The sequence below is a fragment of the Leptinotarsa decemlineata genome, unplaced genomic scaffold (genome assembly GCF_025532065.1).
Source record: "Leptinotarsa decemlineata unplaced genomic scaffold, Ldec_3_MD MMD2_tig00026369_RagTag_RagTag, whole genome shotgun sequence".
Lineage (NCBI taxonomy): Eukaryota > Metazoa > Arthropoda > Insecta > Coleoptera > Chrysomelidae > Leptinotarsa > Leptinotarsa decemlineata.
This window is the reverse complement of record NW_027412709.1, coordinates 3,541,896-3,566,818: the sequence shown is the minus strand read 5'-3', so window position 1 is coordinate 3,566,818 and position 24,923 is coordinate 3,541,896. Positions and strand designations below refer to the sequence as shown.

The window sequence follows — 24,923 nt, the reverse complement described above, 5'->3', positions numbered from 1 at the left end:
CTTTGTCAACTAAATATTGCCTATCTGTTAATGCATCTAAATCTAATGTCTTTGGCGAGAAATCGTTGTTCTGGCCTCATAAATATTGTAATAGACGGAACAGAACTTCCCTTAAAAGGAGTTACAAAAAACTTGGGCCTATATCTTGACAACAGTCTTCGTTTTAAAACACACATTTCGCAAATTCTAAAACGAGGTTACGCAAATTTGAAAATAATATATTCCAACAGAGCATTTCTGAATAAAAAAAGTAAAATTATACTCTGCGATGCTTTAGTTCTTTCACATACCAACTACGCAGACGTGGTGTATGGTCCGGGAATTTTGAAGAGTGACAGTTTTAGAATCTAAAAACTCCAGAATGCTTGCTCATTACGGGTACGAGGAAACGAGAACACATTTCTCATCTGTTCGGGAATGTGGGTTGGTTGAATATGGAATCCAGACGAACACTTCATGCTGCAATTTTTTTTCAAAAACTTCTTAAAACAAAAAAAACTCTCCTATCTTTTCGATAAAATATCCTTTAGATGACGTACACCATCTTCACTTGAGATTCAGGACACACTTAACAATACCACAGCATAAAACTTCTCTATTTCGCTACCTCAGTTACTTTGGCAATAAAGTTCAGCAATATTTCGTATTTTCTATTCTCTTTCTCGAAACAGTGAAAAATGTATTTTGAAGGCATCATGAATATTTGAAATGACGGAAACTATAGAAAATAGTGAAAACTGAACGAAAAATCCGAGCAGGGGGCGGTATACTTCAGTCAACATTTTAATCAGACACCCTGCCACCTTCATATTTTGTTATAGTGTTAACAAAAGGAAACGAAGAAATATAGCAGTGACGAAATCAAAAAACCGGCCGTCGGAGGCGGTACAAATTTACCAATATTTTTAATAGAGTCTCTGCCACTTTCATATTTCGTTATAGTGGTGACAACTGGAAATAAAAAAATATGTCAGCAGTGAAATCAAAAAACCGACCGTCGAGGGCGGTACAGATCCAGCAATATCTTTATTAGAGATTCTGCCTCCTTCATATTTTGGAATAGTGTTAAGAAATGGAAATAAAGAAATAAGTCAGAGGTGAAATAAAAAAACCGACCGTCGGGGGCGGTACAGATCCAACAAAATCTTTATTAGAGATTCTGCCACCTTCATATTTTGGTAAAGTGTTAAGAAATGGAAATAAAGAAAAATGTCAGAGGTGAAATCAAAAAACCGGCCGTCGGGGGCGATACAGATCCAGCAATATTTTTATTAGAGACTCTGCCACCTTCATATTTTGGTATAGTGCTGAGAAATGGAAATGAAGAAATATGTCAGGTGTGAAATCAAAAAACCGGCCGTCGGGGGCGGTACAGATCCAGCAATATTTTTATTAGAGACTCTGCCACTTTCATATTTTGGTATAGTGCTAAGAAATGGAAATGAAGAAATATGTCAGGTGTGAAATCAAAAAACCGGCCGTCAGGGGCGGTACAGATCCAGCAATATTTTTATTAGAGACTCTGCCACCTTCATATTTTGGTATAGTGCTAAGAAATGGAAATGAAGAAATATGTCAGGTGTGAAATCAAAAAACCGACCGTCAGGGGCGGTACAGATCCAGCAATATTTTTATTAGAGACCCTGCCACCTTCATATTTTGGTATAGTGTTAAGAAATGGAAATGAAGAAATATGTCAGGTGTGGAATTAAAAAACCGGCCGTCGGGGGCGGTACAGATCCAGCAATATTTTTATTAGAGACTTTGCCACTTTCATATTTTGGTATAGTGCTAAGAAATGGAAATGAAGAAATATGTCAGGTGTGAAATCAAAAAACCGGCCGTCAGGGGCGGTACAGATCCAGCAATATTTTTATTAGAGACTCTGCCACCTTCATATTTTGGTATAGTGCTAAGAAATGGAAATGAAGAAATATGTCAGGTGTGAAATTAAAAAACCGGCCGTCGGGGGCGGTACAGATCCAGCAATATTTTTATTAGCGACTGTGCCTTCTTCATATTTTGGTATAGTGCTAAGAAATGGAGATGAAGAAATATGTCAGGTGTGAAATCAAAAAACCGGCCGTCGGGGGCGGTACAGATCCAGCAATATTTTTATTAGAGACTCTGCCACCTTCATATTTTGGTATAGTGCTAAGAAATGGAAATGAAGAAATATGTCAGGTGTGAAATCAAAAAACCGACCGTCAGGGGCGGTACAGATCCAGCAATATTTTTATTAGAGACCCTGCCACCTTCATATTTTGGTATAGTGTTAAGAAATGGAAATGAAGAAATATGTCAGGTGTGGAATTAAAAAACCGGCCGTCGGGGGCGGTACAGATCCAGCAATATTTTTATTAGAGACTTTGCCACTTTCATATTTTGGTATAGTGCTAAGAAATGGAAATGAAGAAATATGTCAGGTGTGAAATCAAAAAACCGGCCGTCAGGGGCGGTACAGATCCAGCAATATTTTTATTAGAGACTCTGCCACCTTCATATTTTGGTATAGTGCTAAGAAATGGAAATGAAGAAATATGTCAGGTGTGAAATTAAAAAACCGGCCGTCGGGGGCGGTACAGATCCAGCAATATTTTTATTAGCGACTGTGCCTTCTTCATATTTTGGTATAGTGCTAAGAAATGGAGATGAAGAAATATGTCAGGTGTGAAATCAAAAAACCGGCCGTCGGGGGCGGTACAGATCCAGCAATATTTTTATTAGAGACTCTGCCACTTTCATATTTTGGTATAGTGCTAAGAAATGGAAATGAAGAAATATGTCAGGTTTGAAAGTTCGACTTGAATAATATTCCCCCTTTGAAAGATATTTTGATTTTTGTTATCAATACAGGTCAACATTGGACTCTTCTAGTAGCTGACAAAAAAAATCATTACTTCGATCCGATGGGAACTACTCAACAACAAGTCAGTCATTTCTTCAAAAAATTTCTTACATTTGCCCGCGCTTACAATAGATTTAGTAAACACATTTTCAATTCTCCTATTCCAATAAGAGGGTGGTCATCTGAATTAGTAGAACATGTCACACAGACTGATGCATATAACTGTGGGGTATTTGTTCTAAAATTTGCTGAATGCATATTCTACCAAAAAAATATACCAAAACAAAACTTTGTACCTGATGACTATCGAAAAAAAATAGCATACAACTTGATAAAATACTCTGACAATATGCGTCAAACATATGTCCCCTGTGCGGACGATCAACAGAAGTTTCAAATATAACTTTAGACTGCATTATCTGTGATAAATGTGACAGGTGCTATCATCAGAACTGTATTGAAGATTCAAAAAAAACTACTTTCATTATACCTGTGGGTAATTATATTTGTGTTATATGTAGTATGTGATTTTTCTTATTCTGGAAGGATACTTAATTTATACAACGGTTCCAGTTAACACCGCTTTAAATATATATTCTCAAAATTTCTAATCACATATTTTTATGGCATTTATGACTCTTTAGCGCTTCCCACATTTTTGTTGATATTATTCAATAAACTTTGATTAGTATTCATTTTATAATATGAATATTAAAGGTACCTACCTAATAATATTAGCTGATCTCAAGATAGGGTATGATTTAAAATTAAATTGTTCTTGCATTTTATATTTGTATTATTTTTATTTTATTGAGTTTATATTATCGAAGTTAATTTGCATTATTAGTCATTTATTATGTTTTCGTATTTTATTTATTTTTCATATGACATGTACATCAAATGGCTTTCGATATTGTTCCCTATATATTATTAGAATTAAACACTGAACTCTTTCAACTAATACTTACGTTTACTTTTTTGACATAAACCATACCAAATACAACTGAGCAGCTTTTGTATCCGATTACAGAGAAACACCGAATGAATTCGTTATCCTCATAGTGACAGTCCGTTCAATCAACCCAAAAAAATAACAAAAACCTCTCTGATAACGGTTGGGGATGATGATTCAGTATCTTTTTTTCCCTTTGTGACCTGCGGCGGCTAGAAAAATTATTCCTTATTGGGTAATTTCTTCTATTCTTTCTTACCATATTTTGTTATTTTCTTGGGTTTATACTATAGAATTGAGTTTGCATTGTCAGTCATTCATTATATTTTTGTATTTATTGTTCGTGTGATATGTACAGCTTCCAATATGGATTGCTTTTATTATACAGTTCTTTCCTTTAATGTCCCCCCCATTTTATTTTTTGAACGGTTAAACAGAAAAAAATTGTTACTTGGGATAATGAAATTGAGGTATGAATACTATATCTTGAAGTGAAATTTACCAATGAAAATTTCAAGATGGCGACTGGGCGCCATCCGGAAAGAAAATATTGAATTGAAAGGGGTGTCTTGTGACACATACAATAATTACCTAAATACACCCATGTTTAACTTCCATAATTTGAAGAAATAAGTTGATTTCAGTTCAGAAAATGTTCGAAATGGTTGCCTTGAACTTTTTGAAATCAGAACTACCCAAGCAATATTTCACGTCTAATATTTTCGAAAACTGTAACGTCGATATTTCTTCAAATATTTATTATTCTCTGCCGTATATCCAATACTGGAGCAAGTTTAGTTTCGTACAACTTTTGTGCTTCAAATAGCCCCATAAGAAAATCAAAAGGTTTCAAATCTGGTCAGCAAGCCCTCTAATCACCAAAATTGTCGAAGCGAATCCTAATGAATTCGATATGAATATTGTATTCCAACAAGATGGCGCACCACAACTTCAGACAAGCAAGAAACCATTTAGATATCAATTTCCTCGGTCGTTAGGTTGGTAGTCGAGGTCCTACGGAACGGAAGGACCCTCTCGCCAGATTTGACACATTTGGAGTTTTTTATGGGGCTGTTTCAAGCGCAAAATTGTACGAAACTAAATCTGCTTCGATATTAGATATACGGCAGAGAATAATAAATATTTGTAGAAATATCGATGTTACAGTTTTAGAAAAAATTGGACGTGAAATATCGATTAGGCTGTTCTTATGTCAAAAAGTTCAAGACAACCGTTTCGAACATTTTTTCAAGTGAAGTCAGCTTATTTCGTCAATTTATGAAGTTGAACATCGATGTATTCAAGTAATTATTAAATGTGCCGCCATTTTGTAGTAGGTGAAAATAGTGATAAATGATTCATTAAAAAAATAAAAGGTAAAAACTTTAAGGAAAAGCACTGTAGAATTCAGTACGCAGTGTCTCCTATTTATTATAAATTTGTATTTTTTTACCAATAGGCTCCCGATTTGAATTTTATTCATATTAATTTTTTGATATTATATTGTGATATAGAGTTCAGTTTGTATTGTTATTGATTTATTATGTTTTTTTTATGTGTATGTCAAATGGCTTTAGATATAGATTTTTAAGATATTTTGTGTTTTGAGATTATTTTGTTGTAAAATTTAGTTTGCGTTGACTTTGATTTATGATATAATTGCATTTTTTAGGATATGATTTACGTTTTGTTTTTTTTTGAGATTTTAATAAGTAATATATTTCAGTTTGCATTGCCATTCATTGTTTATAATTTTGTATTTATTTTGCATGTGCCGGTTTTAATTTCCTATCTGCCATTTCTCTTTATACTTAATCAATAAACTACAACAAAATATGAAAGTGATTGGGGCTCTAACGAAAGTATTGCTGGATCTGTACCACCGTCGACGAACGGTTTTTTGATTTCACCTCGGCCATATTTCTTTATGTCCAGCTGTGACTACTATACCAAAATATGGAGGTGGTAGGGTTTCTAATAAAAATATTGCTGGATCTGTACCGCCCCTGACGGCCGGTTTTTTGATTTCCCACCTGACATATTTCTTCATTTCCATTTCTTAGCACTATACCAAAATATGAAGGTGGCTGAGTCTCTAATAAAAATATTGCTGGATCTGTACCGCCCCCGATGGCTGGTTTTTTAATTTCACACCTGACATATTTCTTCATTTCCATTTCTTAGCACTATACCGAAATATGAAGGTGGCAGAGTCTCTAATAAAAATATTGCTGGATCTGTACCGCCCCCGACGGCCGGTTTTTTAATTTCACACCTGACATATTTCTTCATTTCCATTTCTTAACACTATACCAAAATATGAAGGTGCCAGAGTCTCTGATAAAAATATTGCTGGATCTGTACCGCCCCGACGGCCGGTTTTTTGATTTCATCTCTGACATATTTCTTTATTTCCATTTCTTAACACTTTACCAAAATATGAAGGTGGCAGAATCTCTAATAAAGATATTGCTGGATCTGTACCGCCCCCGACGGTCGGTTTTTTGATTTCGTCACTGCTATATTTCTTCGTTTCCTTTTGTTAACACTATAACAAAATATGAAGATGGCAGGGTGTCTGAATAAAATATTGACAGAAGTATACCGCCCCCTGCTCGGATTTTTCGTTCAGTTTTCACTATTTTCTATAGTTTCCATCATTTCAAATATTCATGATGCCTTCAAAATACATTTTTCACTGTTTCGGGAAAGAGAATAGAAAATACGAATTATTGCTGAACTTTATTGCCAAAGTAACCGAAGTTATTTCGCTTATCTTCCACTTACCATATTGCCTACTCATATAATCGGATACCTATTGAATATAAACCTTTGCCATAAGGAAGCTTCAAACAAAAGATAAAAAAATATCTTCTTACAATAAATATATTCAACTAATCGAATTATGTCGAAATCAATCAACCTTTCTCCAAGCTCGAATATATATATATATATATATATATATATATATATATAATATATATATATATATATATATATATATATTATATATATATATATATATTACATATATATATATATATATATATATATATATATATATATATATATATATATATATTTCAATAATAAATTCTACAAAAAAGGATTTGAAGCTTTATATCTTCAATTAATTATCTCCTCCTCCTCAAAAAGTTTGAGGAGTGCCAGATGATGACAGTACTACCAACTGTCGAAAGCGCTCGCAGATAATCAATAGAAGATATAAAGTTTCAAATCCTTCTTGTAGAATTTATTATTGAAATACTCAAAATAAAGGAAAATTAGTTGCATCAATCAAAAAAAAATTATATATATATATATATATATATATATATATATATATATATATATATATATATATATATATATATATATATATATCTGTATTTCAATTTCGCTGTATATACTTATTGCACTGTTCTAGATAGCATACTGTTTTTTCTCTTTTTTTTTTCTTCCTACGGTTGAATGGAAGAGCAATCTTTGCGATGATTTATCATACGCAGATATTGAATCCTGCCATTTGATTGGTTGTAATTGTATGGAACAATAAAAGCCATTATTATTATTATTATTGAACATAGCGGACCAAAACCTTGTACTACATAACTTGTTGAAATATTTGATTTACCTGACTATTACCCAAGGACACATTATGACATTAATTTAAGACTAGTAGATAAGGCACTATTGTGAAATTAATTTAAGACACTTGAGACGCAGGTTCCTAGAAGAGGTACCTATGGTATATATAAGGATAACTTTGTAAATAGGATCTTCTTCTTGTAGATGATCACTTGGTAATCGAAACACGTATCGAGGTGATGAAATAACAGTTTGGTGTTGGAAAAACTCCAGTAATATTCATCCTTTGAATAATTTGTTCGGCAGGGTTTAATTCAATCATTTCTCCGATTACCATTTTATACTTTTTTCAAACTCTGTTTTCGAGTGTTTTCACGGTAATCACCTGTAGATTACTTGAATTATATTTTAGTTTTCGACCCCGGTACTTTAGTCCTTCTTCTCCTGAAACAGAGTCTCGAAAATTTGAGACTTTTGATATATTCTCTTGAATTTCTTGGAATATATATTGTTACGTTTTTCCCGTGGGTTTGCCAATAATTGACTACACTGTACAATTAAACTTGACTTTATTTTTCTGCTACACTGACAATATAACAACTTTCATAACAACTTTCATAACCTAAAACTTCAAATGTGTATCACGTCGCACCACACTATCAATCAGACTTCTTTTTCGATCTGCGTATTGTTATTGTTTATATATGGTAATCGTAGTCTCTCGAAACCGGTAGAAAAGTCGCTAGAAGTCTATCGAAGCGACGCAGCATCTAGAACAATCGCGAAGCATAAGTCGAGTTGAGCGCGAAGTCACGATCGATTTACGACGAACAGCGGTGGCCCCCGTTATTTTTTTCAAGGGAAGATTTACAACGATATTTATAGGTCTCAGAAGTCATTCTGAAGTACTCGAAAAACTTTTGAGGATTGGTACACGGATCTTTCAACAACATTCAGTACTCTCCTTTGTTCTTTCTTGTAACAAATAGTTAATTCAAGTGTGTGCTGATATTCAGAACTCGCAAAGAGTATAACTTCTGACGTATTAGAAATACTATGATTTCAGTGTCACTATTTTTCGGGTTTGAAAGGCGTCGATTTTTGGAATTTCGTCCTTGCGTTTCGCTGGTTTAGTCATCGGAGATAAACTCAGTATGTAAACACCTCTGAAGCCACTAAGGTCAGCGAAACATCAGGAAGACATTCCAAAAATCGACGGCCTTCAAACCAGAAAAATAATAGCACTGAAAATCTCTGCCGCGAAAGCCTTAACCATACTATTATTCACAAACTGAAAGAATATGCTCTTTAGAAACAGATATTTTCATATAAACATTGAGTTGCACGAAAGAAAAATACTTTCGAAACAAATACTCGTTTATGAACGGTAAATTATATGAAAAACTATTTTCTCCATTCCGTTTGTACTCCAAATATTCGTAATGGAATCGAATCAGATATCATTCACAGGATTCATACACAATATAATAAATGAAAGAAGTAAAATATCACTTATAGGAAACACTGTCATCTTCACTGGTAAACGTCCGATGTTTCACCGTAAGACACTTGCCTTATCGGCTCTTCAGTACTCTTTTCCAACCTTAATCAACTTATCATTATTTATATTATATTTTGACATATCCCTTTGTGATTTCCAATGAAGGCCTAATGTTTTTATCGTTTCATTGTCATGAATTAAAAGCGTTTTGATGTTTGTCAGTAATTTCAATATTGCAACAAATTTGCGTATTTTTAAAATAACCATATTCAAAACGTATGTTTGTGTGAGTAGTTTTAATTTTATTTGATCCTGATTGTCATGTTATAATTCAATACTGTGGAAATGAAGCTGAAACATACCAATTTGGGAAGTTTTATCTTGTCTCGTACACGCACATGTATTTCCCAAGAAATCCAAGGATAATTGTTGAATTCCAGGTTCATTCAGACTCGGATATACAATTAAATTGGAGCACCGGCAGTTTTAAAAGATTCGATTCGGTGGATAGAGATTTTAGGATAAACCTAGCCACAACTAGCCTTACTGATGATAGGGACAGTTCACAGAGCGAAAGGGTGGTGTCTTTGCCTACTGCAAGATCGATACCAGTAATAACAGATGAAGAATTGATACAGATGAAACGAATCAGGTAAGGGCATGCAGATATATGTATACCTAACTATGTTACAATCAAAACTTACTACTTTCAGCTATATATTTTTTCAATAGGTCTACATGAATGCCATATATACAGGAAATGAAAAAGGTTTCGGCATTTTGCCATATAGTGAGTAGTCATTAGTCATATATTCCAAAATATAAACCTTCAGTTGAAGTGAAAGGGGAATATTTTCAAGAAAGGTTAGTTTTTTGGTAAAAACTTTGGTTTTTTACGTCTCCGTATTAAACAAATGATGTGGAAAATTCCAAAGAAAAAAAGATGGAAGATAACTACAGTTGAAACTCCTTATAAGCATTAGTAGAATATATACATAAGTATTTCATAGACTTCCTACTAGTTTTTTGGGTATATTACCTTCCACAATCTGCTAAATCAATAGAGAATCTGCTGAAGTGTAATAAAGAACAAATTGATAAGTTACCCCGAAAAGTTACTGCGTAATATAAACCACTGACGAGTCCAATTAGTCAGTAACTTGATGCATTTATAAAGTTTGCCTAGAAATTGAAAAAATCAAATCGTGAAATTCAATTTCAAATCCTGAAATTCAATTTCAAATCCTGAAATTCACTTTGTTTGTTTTTCAGAGTGTGGTGAATTTTCCGAATGAAATTCAAATCTTGTAGTAAATTTCGTGAAATTTTGTACACCTGCTAGAAGTTGTTGACTTATAGTCCATATGATTTGTAAATATGACGAAGCTTGTTTCCGTTATTATATCGTTGTTACCGACAGCTTTAGCTACTTTTGTGACTTTTCAGAAGGGTGTCCCCTTTGGGATGTAAGGTATCGTTCATATCGTAGGTACGAGTATATACTCTAATGTCCTTATTAAAATAAGCTTTGAATAAGGAGAAATGAATTCATTTATGGTTTGAGATCAATACCAGTTACCATAGAAATTCAATTATTTTTCTCAAACATGAAGTGGTTAACCGTATGAAAAGCTCACTGAAAATATCAGAAGTTTGTGATATTTCGGGTACTTGAAGTTTTTGAAAATAAGCTTCGATACAGAAAGAGTGTAGGAATTGCGTCTATTCGAATGATTATCAGGCCTGCAATAAAAAAATTAATAATTTATTTGACAATCATCAAGTTATCAAAATTCTCGGGCACATCAAAAAGTACAGGTCAATATTTAAAATTACAAAGTTGGGGGTGATTCTCTAATAATTATATGTTTATATTTGAATAGTATAATGAAAGGTTCAGATTTCCAGTATCTCTGCAGAAGTAGGATTTACAGCAACAAATTGAATTTTCAAATTTTCGGTATCTCTCATATATCTCCGGAATCGGAAGAGCTATAGTTGATTCCTCTGTAGTTTAATAATATCCGAAAATAGGCAGCTTTGGCCACAATTCAACTCTATTTTAAGGTCATGCTGTTGAGCACGGCGTTGTCATGTATTTGTGATAATTCTTCAATATTCACAAGCACTGACAAACACTTTATTGGCAACAAGTTCCATTCAGTAGTAACTCGATATAACAACCATTTTCAAGAAATAAAAATCGACATCCAACATTCCAGAATCTAAACTAGTGCAATGTGCTTCAAAAATACATAGTTTTCGGTTTCCAAATAATTATGGATAATTCCTCTTGCATCGCTGTGTGATCGTTTTTTTACTGTTCCCCAATTCCACCACTTTATGTTGACATTGTAGTTCGCGCATGATATTTATTAAAATAGTGATTTTCTAGTTGTGATAATGGTGCTTTACTGTTGGGTTTGTAAGGAATCTAATTATTCTCTCTCACATAATATCAAAGTTACGAGGTTCCAGCATTTCCTCTCGTTGACAGGAGATATCGCTCCTAATATAAAGAGATATTCCGAAGTTACGTCTGAATCGGGAGTGAGATCCATTGCCGTGATATAGAAAATTGACGGGGTTTGTTGAAGCACTGACTCTGGTTTCTGTGAGTGCAAGAATATGAGGACTATTTGATTGCAGATGTTGGTGCACTGACCTTATATATGAGTTTAGTCCTGGATGTTGCAGAAATCGATTTTGAAGTTGCTAGTGGGCTTCTTAGCAACTGCAGTTACCATACTATTTCCCTGTGGACTTATGTTAGGAAGACCCTGCTGATTGTCAGAAATAGTGGTTTTCGAATAACTTTTGCAGGATGATGCCCCATGAATCAGCTCCCACCCGGAGATCCAATTGGGGAGCTCTTTTTCCTCCGGAGTCTTTTGACCCCAGGAGCGCCATCATGCATTTTTCCTTATATTCCCACCCTTGAAACCGGAAACAGCGGCACAGCAACGAAACGTTAGCCCGAAAGCAACTTCACGCTGCCTAAGCCGTTGCGATGGTATCCCACCGGGCGATGCCGGGTAACAATTAGTCTGTCATAAAAAAGCATTTCTTTCTGAAATAAGCACCTGAAGCTCAACTTCATCGTTTATACAGGGTGTAACTGAATAAGTGTAAAACATTTAAGGAGGTGATTCCTCATCGAAAAAAGATAGGATCTTTCATATAAAAAAACGTCATTGGAGCATCCCTTGTTAAGATACAGCCCCTTAAAGGGGGTACATAAAATTTGTATAACAATTTTTTTCACAAGCACTGAAAAAGTTACAATAATGAAATTAACCTGACGTTTTGTACTACCAAAAAGAAACTTAGCTAGTAATTTATTTGGTTTACCCCATGGTTGTAAGGGGTGAAAAACGCAACTCCTAAAATGTATTTCCAATGTTACTTTTCGTCTTATTATTTGTTTACTATTTGAAAATTCATTTCCGATAGCCTGTTTCATTATAAACAAAAAATATCTCCTGGGTTTTTTGCCCAAAATGAACCAGTTCGCAGCAAAAAACTATTTTACGAACAACTACAGAGATACATCGTCATAAATGCGAACTGTATTTATTGTTATTTTGTAGTTAGAACGATTAAAGGGTAATAAACAAAACTAATTTATTAATACCAAAACACACAATATGTAGAAATCATAGTAAATGTTCGATATGTCCACCTTCAGACATTACGCATGCATCTAGACGTCGGCGCATTGAGCCACGTATTCGCTCAAATATTCCTGGAGTATCTCTGATTACCCTGCACGCATCGATGATGCGGTTTCTTAAGTCCTCTACATCGCGAACATGAGTACGATAAACCAAATACTGTAAATGGCCCCAAATAGAGAAATCGAGAGGATGGAGATCCGGGGATCGAGCGGGCCAGTTCTGTAGTCCTCCCCGACCTATCCACTGATTTGCATATGTTTCAGTTAAATGCTGATGTGCTACTTGACTAAAATAGGCGGGAGCCCCATCATGCATAAAAAAATATCCCTTCTGACGCCCAAAGGAACTTCCTCCAGCAGTACTGGATGCACCTATCTTGAAAATTGAACGTATGCCTCACCATTTAATCAAGGAGGTAGAAAATGAGGCCCAATTAAATCATCCACAATAACTCCGAGCCACACGTTGAAAGAAAACTGTTCTTGATGGTTAGTTTCGACAATAGCGCGAGGGTTTTCATCAGCCCATGTGGTAATTATGAAAATTAATAATCTTGTCCCGAGAAAAACTACATTCGTCTGTGAACTCTATCGTGTTCAGAAAGTCACAATTTCTTCTAATTATTTCTAGAATCAAATTGTAAAATTCAAGACGGTTCGGAAAGTCTCGCGGTAACAGAGCCTGTACTCGTTGCAGATGGTAAGGGTATAAGAGTTGTTCCTTTAAAATTCGGAATACCGTCATATGATCAACATTCAGCTGGAAAGCAATCTTTCTAGTACTGGTTGTAGGTTGTTCTTCAATCAAATTAAGTACTGCTTCCTCAAGCTGTGGTGTTCGTACTTCTCGATGGCGACCACAATCCTGCGTTCTTTTGTCGAATGAACCATATTCTCGTAACCGTTGATGAGATCGAGCAAATATTCTATGTGAAGGATGATGCCCTTGAGGACACATTTCAGCATATCTTCTAGGAGCTTTTAACCCATTCCCCTGCGACAGACCGTAAACGTAATGCATATCAGCCATTTCCTCATTTGTGTATGCCATTTTAATAACAAGTGAATTATTAAAGTAACAAATTAAGAACAGAACAACAACACACAATTAATATTAATTCAATTTCGAAAATTCACAAACTGACAGCGTCACACCAATTTAATTATCACTATCGTTAATGACGACCTACTAGATAGATTAGTTTCGTATTTTCGCATTTATGACGATGTATCTCTGTAGTTGTCCGTAAAATAAATTTTTGATGCGAACTGGTTTATTTTGGGCAAAAAACTCAAGAGAATGAAACAGGTTATTGAAAAAAATTGTTTAAATGGTAAACAAATAATAAGACAAAAAGTTACATTGGAAATACATTTTAGGGGTTGCGTTTTCCACCCCTCACAACCGTGGGGTAAACCAGATAAATTTCTGGCTGAGTGTCTTTTTGGTAGTACAAAACGTCAGATTAATTTCAATATTGTAACTTTTTCCAAAAAACTTATTATTGATTATTATATTTCATATTTAATGAAAATATCACTTTTATCCCTGAAGTTTTCCTAAATGAATGAAATTTCATATATTTTTGATTTACTTATCCAATTATTTGAATTGTGAGCGCCACTGTCGATGGAGGGGAAGTATAGTATATGGTAGGTCTCTTCTTTCCCCGTAACCCACGCGCTCTCGAATCTAGCGACTTCAACACAATATATGTTTTAGGTAATGGTTTGATGAGTCAATTTATTTTTTTCACGTCCATATTTGAATGAATCGATATCTTCAGATATGTTGATGGCGTAATCAATCATTTGCAGTATAGAATTTCTGGCAATGTTTCGAAATTTGATAATTTTATCATCAGGGCTCACAAACAGTTCTTCCAGGAGAAATTTAAAATAAAGTGTGATATATTAGACATAAACAAGAAAACTAAAAATATATAATCATGAGTAGATTGGAAAGACGATGAACAAACGATCAGTTGACAGTATCAATTGAAGGTACAAAATCAAACACCAAAAATGAAAATTAGGCAGTGTCTTTCCTCATTACTAAAACTGATTGAATTATTTTATAATACGAATATACTAGCAATGATTACTGCTTAACCTAAACTTTAGTGTAGAAAAATTTTATAAACCATTTATTACATTAAAAATACTTTACTTTGAAATTACAGTTGAAACCACGGTGGAAATGCATACATAACAGTAACGTTTCATTAGAGCATGCTAATGAATACAAAGTGAAATTTATAATTACATTTTCTTCGGACAAAGTTTCAGTAGCCGGTAAATTTGTGTTGGAACATACATCTCATGCAAATTTCTCCATATAATAGTTGGCAACATGTTTTGTATGGATTATTTTGTGATGAAGACAGTTATTTCGGTAATGAAGACGAACTGATGACCCAGTTAGAAAGTGACCTCAATTTGTGAATGAATAAAACACTGAGTAACCGCACACATGAGTTATGAGTACTTATCTCGAAAAAAAACTTCATTGGGACAAGAGTGTTTCCGTAATAGGTATAGAAAGACTTTTTTGATTGGTTTTTAATGTTTTATGATCATATTAATCCGATGTAGAAAATAAAGATAACAGAATACAGATACGAATACTTCAATATCTGAGAGTGGTACATTGAAAATCCCAATACAAGGGGCGTCTGAAAAGTTTACAGCCTCACAAAGATACATGACTTTTCCTAGCGATGCTCCTTTAACCCGTCCAAATAGTATTTGGCGTATTTCTATGCAAAATAATTATTTACGAACGTAATAGCCTTCTCATTTGACAAAAATCGTTCTCCGAGCACAAATTTTAAATTAAGGATAGAGAAAAAACCGTTTGGGGCCAGATCAGGTGGTTGAAGAGGCTAATTAAACAGTTCAAATCATAATTCGTGGATTTTGACCACGGCCTCTGCTGAGCTGTGAGACGGCGCATTGTTTTTATGAAGGAAAGAATCAATCGAGATAACTATACGACTAACCCAAAAAACAATCCTCAGCCGAATGAAAGAGTTTTTTTGAGTCGATTTCTCTTTCGCGATTCATTTGACTGTATTTTTGTTCCGGACATATAATGTATCCATATTCTATCTCTAGTAAATCATCGGTGCAAAATCTCTGATGCATTGCGCCCGAAGTACGTCAACTGAGCGTTAAAAATGTCCATTCTAACGTGAGCTAACGCTGTACACAATGCGCGGACAACTGCCTATATTGATTCAATATATAACAAACATATTTTTTACGTAGCATCTGCTATCTCTATCACTTTGGACGTCCCGAATAAGAATCGTCTCTCCCAAATTGGTACGATCACGTTTGAATTCAGCTGCCCAATCTTTCACGGTGAGAAAATAATGGTGCAGTTTCCGTACATAGCTTCCAACGCATCTTTGAATTGTGTAGGCCTATTGGATTTCAGAAATACTCGGTGGTTTGGAAGTTATGGCAGGATTTATGTAAAAAAATTCCTACTCAATCACATGTAATTAAAAACAATTCAGATGAATATTCAGTAGATTTTTTTTTATTTCCAATTCATAATGTTATCAAATGGCGCTGTTTTCTCACAGGGGTAACCAAAATTCGATAGTACTTTTTTTCAAATTGGTCCATACCAGTAATGAGTCCATACCAGAATAGCCTGTATTATGAGCCTTCAGAAAAAGGGCTTTACTGCTACTATATAATTATTGAAAAAATATATTCTGGAAGGAAGTATGAAAAAGTCGTTGAATCGAAGCAATATCGATTTTTATTCAATGGTGCTGAAACAGCATGATGAAATCATTTTCTGTTTTGAACTATATAAAAAATTATTTCTTTGGACTTCAGTTGAAGTAAATCGTGTAACAGAACGAAACATTTCTGTAATTCTTTTCTGTATTTTATCTGGTGTCTATGGTTTCTCTTGATAGACATCTTTTTCAATATATCACCATAGGTAGAAATCTAGAAGCGTGAGGTCTGAGGATCAAACTGGAATGGGTCCATTTTTGCGACCCATTCATTCTTATGCCACTTGTTCAGAAACGTTCTTACTTGATTGATAGTGAATATGATCTCGTGACCCGATCTTCAATTATGTCTTCCCAATCATTTTCGACGAAATGTTTTAACAATCAATTCTACTGACCATCAATATTTTCTGTATTATCTGGGAATATGTTAAAGGATAGTTTCTTTACGAGAAACCAACGACATCAGAAAGAAGGAAAATCAAATGAGTTATTCGCCCTGTTGCAAAATTGAAGATGAAGTTATTGTATGCAAAGCTCAAAATATGTTATTGCTCAAATATCTGCTGTGAATATGTGATGAAATTGACCGATACTCGATGAAAATCGATTACTTATTCATGAAACACTTTGAAGTGAGATTTTCATTGAATAGTTTTTCAAAAACACAACACGTTTCGTTGTTCAGGTGTGTCATTACTAATGTACTGTTTTGATTCAATTACTTTCCATACTTCTCTCAAGAATAAAATATATTTCCCATAGATATGAAGTATTCAAATCGTATATTTTATGAAAACTGATATGTCGTAAATCGGCCTCATTCACAGGGTCCATGCAGAAAACAGTTTTCTTTCTCCTGTAGACACCAACTTGGTTGGTGAAAAGCGTGTCGAAAAAAGTACTGTATTTCTGTACTTTTTGATTGATGCAACTAATTTTCCTTTATTTTGAGTATTTCAATATTAAATTCTACAAAAAGGATTTGAAGCTTTATATCTTCTATTAATTATCTGCGAGCGCTTTCGACAGTTGGTAGTACTGTCATCTTCTGGCACTCCTCAAACTGAACTGGTCATCCTGTTGTCTGTCTCTTTATTAGAGACAGACAACAGGATGACCATTATTAAATTAGATTTAACGAATTACAGTGAAGTACTGAAAAATAATCAGAAATGGAGATTTTGAAGCAGTTAAAAGAAATGTCAGTGGAAAGAAGAGGACCTTCCAAATCTGAACCAAATAGACCAAAATCAATTAATTTTTGGAGTCCAGCATCATCCAGGTATACTTTTAAAAATATACCAGATCACCGAAAGTTGGAAAACAATCAGAAAGAAAGGAACGGGTATTCTTTAAAATCAACTTGTAAACGATATCCAGAAACCAACATTTTTTCCAGTCACCAGAAATACAGTACTTTTTTTGACACGCTTTTCACCAACCAAGTTGGCGTCTACAGGAGAAAGAAAACTGTTTTCTGCATGGACCCTGTGAATAAGACCGATTTACGACATATCATGAGTTTTCAGAAAATATACGATTTGAATACTTCATATCTATCAGAAATATATTTTATTCTTGAGAGATGTATGGAAAGTAATTGAATCAAAACAATACATTAGTAATGACATATCTGAACAAAGAAACGTGTTATGTTTTTGAAAAACTATTCAGTGAAAATCTCACTTCAAAGTGTTTCATGAATAAGTTATCGATTTTCATCGATTATCGGCCAATTCTATCACATATTCACAGCAGATATTTGAGCAATAATATATTTTGAGCTTTGCATACAATAACTTCATCTTCAATTTGGTTTTGTTCAATTGTTGTCCATCTTGCAACAGGGCGAATAACTTATTTGATTTTCCTTCTTTCTGATGTCGTTGGTTTCTCGTAAAGAAACTATCCTTTAACATATTCCCAGATAATACAGAAAATATTGATGGTCAGTAGAATTGATTGTTAAAACATTTCGTCGAAAATGATTGGGAAGACATAATTGAAGATCGGGTCACGAGATCATATTCACCATCAATCAAGTAAGAACGTTTCTGAACAAGTGGCATAAGAATGAATGGGTCGCAAAAATGGACCCATTCCAGTTTGATCCTCAGACCTCACGCTTCTAGATTTCTACCTATGGTGATATATTGAAAAAGATGTCTATCAGGAGAAACCAATGACACCAGATAAAATACAGAAAAGAATTACAGAAATGTTTCGTTCTATCACAAGATTTACTTCAACTGAAGTCCAAAGAAATAATTTTTTATATAGTTCAAAACGGTAACTGATTTCATCATGCTGTTTCAGCACCATTGAATAAAAATCGATATTGCTTCGATTCAACGACTTTTTCATACTTCCTTCCAGAATATATTTTTTCAATAATTATACAGCGTGACTCACGGTCGATGGTAGGTTAGACGTTTCTGGAAAACGCAAAGCATGATTTTTCTGATAATTTCACCTCTCATATTTCCTTACCTGTTCTATCGATCTAAAATATTTTCAGAATTGCGGCGTTGCCACTTCTATCAAAAAGTCCTAGCAATTATATTTTTTTAAATGGAACACCCCGTATATTAATACATTTTTGGAATTGCTTCAGTATTTTAATACTTTTTTGTTGATAATGTCCTATACCTATCTCTATCTGTTTTCTAGATAAAAAATAAATTGTGCTAAAATGGTCCAAAACATAGCCTCAATTGAAATTAAGTACATCAGTACTCTTAATTCATGAAAAGTTGATATTTTGATGATAGTTTGGACAAAATCGAAATATTCAAATAACACCAAGAAATCGACTCCATATCATACAACGCGTGCTAAAATTACTATTATTTCCATTGTGCATAAAAGTAGTCGAAAGTTCATTTTTTCAAATGAAACCCCCTGTATATTACTCGATAAATTGAAAGATGGTGAAAAATGCTTCAAGATGATATACATGTCCCTATACCTAAATTGTCAAGTTTTCTTAATAAAGCCGTTTTTGTGGAAAAATAGTTATTCACGTTTTACCTACAAGTGTTGAAAGTGGCATTTTATTTTGTGAGTGTGGATTATTGCAAAACGAGCGTCAGCAAGTGGAGCAAACTCACGAGCAAAATAAAATCACTTTTAATAAATGTATCATACAAATTTTTTTGTATAACGTGACTGCTGATAATAAAAAAACTCATAGGGTCCATGGGATTTGAAACAAGGCATAAGTTACAACTACATACGCCAACTCACGTTATTTTAAGGAGGATTATTGGTTAGTCATGAAGGACTTTCTACACTTGGAATGAATACTACTTCGTCATCGTCAGTAACTTCACAGGAATTTAATATTACCAATAGCACGAACTGCATGTGTGAACTTTTCTAAATGATTTTTTGGTAGGTGTTCTGATTGAAGTGTTTCTATCAAAGAGATTTTCAATAACAGTTGTACAAAAAATAATTTTTAAAGAATTTGATTTCTAGGTAGCCGTGGAAATATCAAGCTTATGACAGTTTGGTGACTTTTATAAGTATGGTTATTGACGGTGTTTCAAAAAATCGCCAAAAATGAATGCAATTATTGATCATTCAAACGAAGTTCTTATGAAATTATTTATTATACACGGACAGTGTGATCAAATCATTGCCAGAACTTGTAGAAAATTCAACCAAATGTATCCTGAATCAACACCAATGAACGAGAGGAAGTTTGTAAGATTACAAAACAATTTCCTTAACTGTGGCTCCATGTTAAAAGCGCCTTCAACATTACCAAAACCTGTTACTTCAAATGAGGACAATACTGTTAACGTTTTGGCATATTTTGATGCATATCCAGAAGCTTCCATTCGCAGTGCAGAAAAATATTTAGGTGTATCACATGCTTCAGTACAACGAATTTTGAAAAATCACGGAATGCATCCGTATGAATTTACCAAAGTTCAAGCTCTAAAAGCAGAAGACTTCGAACGTAGAATGCATTTTTGTGAATCCCTTTTGATTCATACACAGGAAGATCGGGAATTTTTGTCAAAAATAATTTGGAGCGACGAATCAAAATTTACGAGGGATGGTATTTTCAATAGAAGGAATAAACATTTTTGGGCTGATCATAATCCTCATGTTACAAAAGAAATGGGATTTCAAGAAAAAATTGACCTGAATGTTTTCTGTATTCTGAAGAACAATAAAATTAGCTTTTTTATTTATGGAGACACAATGAATGCAGAGAGATATCTCCAAATATTAAGGACGACTGTAACAGATTTTCTTGAAAATTTGCCTTTAAAGGAATATAGGAATTCGTGGTTTCACCTGGACGAAGCGCCAGCTCTTCGATGATCGTTGGTTTAGGCGTTTAGGGCCGTGGGATTGGCCACCGAGATCACTCGATCTCACGCCACTTGACTTTTTTTTATGGGGTGTTTAAAAAGAAAGGGTATACAGTACTCCAGTGCCTACCAAAGAAGAATTGCGACGGCGAATAGTGCGGAGTATTGAAGATCTGGATCTCCAAGAAATTGAAAAAGCAACCACAAGTCGCGTACAAAAATTTTTTTAAAGTGTTTAGAATGTAATGGACAACATTTTCAGCATTTATTGTGAAAATGTGATATTTTGTTTACAATTTTGTTATTTTGAATCATCCTATTCTGTTATTGTCTGTACTTTAACATGTTTTAGCCCACAAAATCTTACTTTTTACCTATACATTTGGATACATTTGGTTGAATTTTTTACAAGTTCTGACAATCACTTTGTTCATGTGTATAATGAATAATTTCATAAGAACTTCGTTTGAATAATCGATATTTGCATTCATTTTGGAAGATGATTCGAAACACCGTCGATAACTCTTTGTAAATTACTTATAAAAGTAACCGAACAGCTATAAGCTTGATAATTCCACTGCTACCTAAATCCAAATTCTAAAAAAAAAAATGTTTCTAGAAGAAGCGACTTTATTGAGAAAACTTGACGATTTAGGTATAGGGACATGATATATCATTTTGAAGCATTTTTCACCATCTTTCAATTAAATGAGTAATATACAGGGTGTTTCATTTGGAAAAATGAACTTTTGACTACTTTCATGCACAATGGAAATAATAGTAATTTTAGCACGACCTGTATGATATGAAGTCGATTTCTTGGTGTCATCTGAATATTTCAAGTTTGTCCAAAATATCATCAAAAAATCAACTTTTCATGAATTGAAAGTACTGATGTACTTAATTTCAATTAAGGCTATGTTTTGGACCATATTTAGCACAATTTATTTTTTATCTCGAAAACAGATAGAGATAGGTATAGGACATTATTAACAAAAAAGTATCAAAATACTAGAGCAATACTAGAGAGAAGAAGACTTTCCACTAGCTTCTAGGCTACAGAAGGCACTCTCAAATGACCACCATAAGACTATCGGCATCCTGACGAGGGAAAATGGCGACAAAGCCGCCAACCTCCAGGAGAGTGCTAAGATTCTTATGGAAACTCACTTCCCAGGTTCTGTCTTTCCTGGAACGGCGAACTGGACGGATGTACCAATAACACCCTCACAATATGACTGGCAATATGCTAGTACAGTTATTGATGAGGACAAAATAAGATGGGCTATATCGGGCTTTTCCCCCTTCAAGTCACCAGGACCTGACGGTATAAGACCAGCCCTACTTCAGTGGGGACTGGACACTCTTATGCCGCACCTGGAGAGGCTATGTGAGCGGTACATAAGAGATGAAGTACTTGTTCACAACCCACTTCATCCAAATCAGCATGCATATACTCCGGGAAGGTCTACTGATTCGGCCCTTCACCATGTGGTTGGCAGAATCGAGAGATCAATGGACAACAAAGAATCCACCCTGGGTATATTCATTGATATCGAGGGAGCATTTGATAAAACAACCTTTCCAACAATTACCCAGCAACTACACTCCAGAAATGTACCCCTGGTAGTAGGAGAATGGAAACTCCAGATGCTCTCTAGTAGAGCAATAAGTATTAATGTAGAAGACATCACAGTGAAAGGACTGGTCATGTAGGGATGTCCACAGGGAGGGGTCTTGTCACCCCTTCTCTGGAACATAGTTCTGGATACCCTAATTAATCACCTTAACATTAATGGATTCTACACAATTGCATACGCAGATGACATAGTTATCTTGCAGACCGGCAAATTTGTAAACACACTGTGCGATAGAGCGCAGGATGGGCTCAAATTAATAGAAACATGGTGTAAGGAACACTTACTGTCGATCAATCACAAGAAGACTGAGATGGTCCTTTTCACCAGGAAAAGAAGTTTAACGGGCTCAAAACCTCCCGAAATCTTCAAAAGTAAACTAAACTTCTCTGAAGACGTGAAATACCTTGGTACTGTCCTCGACAAGAAGCTAACATGGAACTCTCATCTACAGAGTAGAGCAAAAAGAGCATACGTGGCTTATGAGCAATATCAGAGGACAGTGGGACACGCATGGGGTCTTTCACCCCGTGTGGTCGCCTGGATCTACACTGCAATAATGAGACCTATGTTAACGTATGGAGCCATTGCATGGGGACTGAAAGTTCTACAAGCAACAGCCATCTAAAAATTATATCAAATACAGCGACTGGCTTGTTTAAACATCACAGGAGCCATGAGAACAACACCAACCGCGGCAATTGAATTAATCACGGGTCTGACCCCTGTGGATCTGTACGTTGAGGAGGTTGCGTTAGTGGCCATGGTACGATTGCGCACGGCTGGTGTAAACCTCGAAGTAGAAATGGGTCAATTGAGGCTGGGCCTATGGCGGGAAGCGCTTACTGCGCAACCTCTGCTGCAGGCAACAAGTGATGCAACTGAACCCAGGTTTGTGTTTAATAAACCCTACAAAATACAAATTAAGCAGAACACAGAGTCAGATGCTACAAATGCAATACGGATTTATACAGAGGCTCAAAAACCAAAGAAGGCTCAGGATGTGGAGTGTACTCCAGATCACTAAGCCTAAGGATTAAGTGGGGAATGGGAAGAAATACCAGCGTGGTCCAAATAGAACTGGCTGGTATCTCAATCGCCACAAAAGAAATAACCAAGAAAAGAATTCCTGGCAAAAACATAACAATCTGCACTGATAGCAGACAAGCACTATTAGCCTTGAACAGACAGCGTGTTACTCCGGGGCTAGCACTAGAGTGCCACCAAGATTTAGCCAAAGCCTCGGTAGATAATAACATTATCCTGAGGTGGGTTAGAGGGCACGACAGGAGTAAAGGTAATCGCATTGCCGACTCTTTAGCCAAGGAAGAGGCTGGACTGAGAATTTTAGGACCCAGTGGCACCCACAGCCTAATGACTTCGACAATTGCGGTACTAGTCAAATGTTACACCCATGCTCAATCCTTAAAGAGATGGGATGAAATCAAAGGATGTAATCTTGCCAGGATCACCTTGTGCGACCCTGGGAAGCTGGCGCCGAAGAAATATCTGGTATAGGGACATGATATATCATCTTGAAGCATTCTTCACCATCTTTCAATTTACTGAGTAATATACAGGGGGTTTCATTTGAAAAAATGAACTACTAAATGACTACTTTCATGCACAATGGAAATAATAGTAATTTTATCACGCCCTGTATGATATGAAGTCGATTTCTTGGTGTCATTTGAATATTTCGAGTTTGTCCAAACTGTTATTATTATTATTGCTTACATTTTAATTGATGACACCGGCCTTATACGCACGCGCGGAGATCGGAAACCGTGGAAAAATATAAAGGACAGACAAGCAAGAGGTATGCTCGGAAAAAGAAGTGTGTTCCGCAAAAAACGTGTGTTCCGCTAAATGTATGGTGAAAATTATCATTATCTACCACCAAAACAGCATCCTTCAAGATCGCCACCGGGGTACCCCACGAACTAATTAGGAAGTGAGATCAGAAGGCAAGGAGATCTTCCGGAACCAAATTAAGGATGGTGTCTTCCAATTATTAATTTTCCAGATTGTCTTCTTTTTTTAAATATCTAACACCCGGCCCACATGGTAACTACAGTCCTTATCGAACACAAACTATCATCAAAAAATCAACTTTTCATGAATATTCATCTGAGTTGTTTTTAATTACATGTGATTTTTTTTTACATAAATCCTGCCATAACTTCCAAACCACCGAGTATTTCCGAAAGCCAATAGGCCTACACAATTCAAAGATGCGTTGGAAGCTATGTAAGGAAACTGTACCATTATTTTCTCACCGTGAGACGTCCAAAGTGATAGAGATAGCAGATGCTACGTAAAAAATGTGTTTGTTATATATTGAATCAATATAGGCAGTTGTCCGCGCATTGTGTACAGCGTTAGCTCACGTTAGAATGGACATTTTTAACGCTCAGTTGACGTACTTCGGGCGCAATGCATCAGAGATTTTGCGCCGATGATTTACTAGAGATAGAACATGGACACATTATATGTCCGGAACAGAAATCAAGTCAAATAAACCGCGAAAGGGAAATCGACTCAAAAAACCTCTTTCATTCGGCTGTGGATTGTTTTTTGGGTTAGACGTATAGTCATCTCAATTGATTGATTATTTCCTTCATAAAGACAA

General features: G+C 35.0%; 1 protein-coding gene across 2 annotated transcripts in view; it reads left to right on the top strand.

Annotated features, from left to right (window-relative positions):
• Syt12 (Synaptotagmin 12) overlaps positions 1-24,923 on the top strand; it is a 112,471-nt gene that overhangs the window by 32,304 nt on the left and 55,244 nt on the right. For both annotated transcript variants that reach the window (XM_074185221.1, XM_074185220.1), the window contains exon 3: positions 9,330-9,541. In XM_074185221.1, the coding sequence (XP_074041322.1) occupies positions 9,330-9,541 (212 nt within the window). The remainder of the gene's footprint in view (positions 1-9,329; positions 9,542-24,923) is intronic.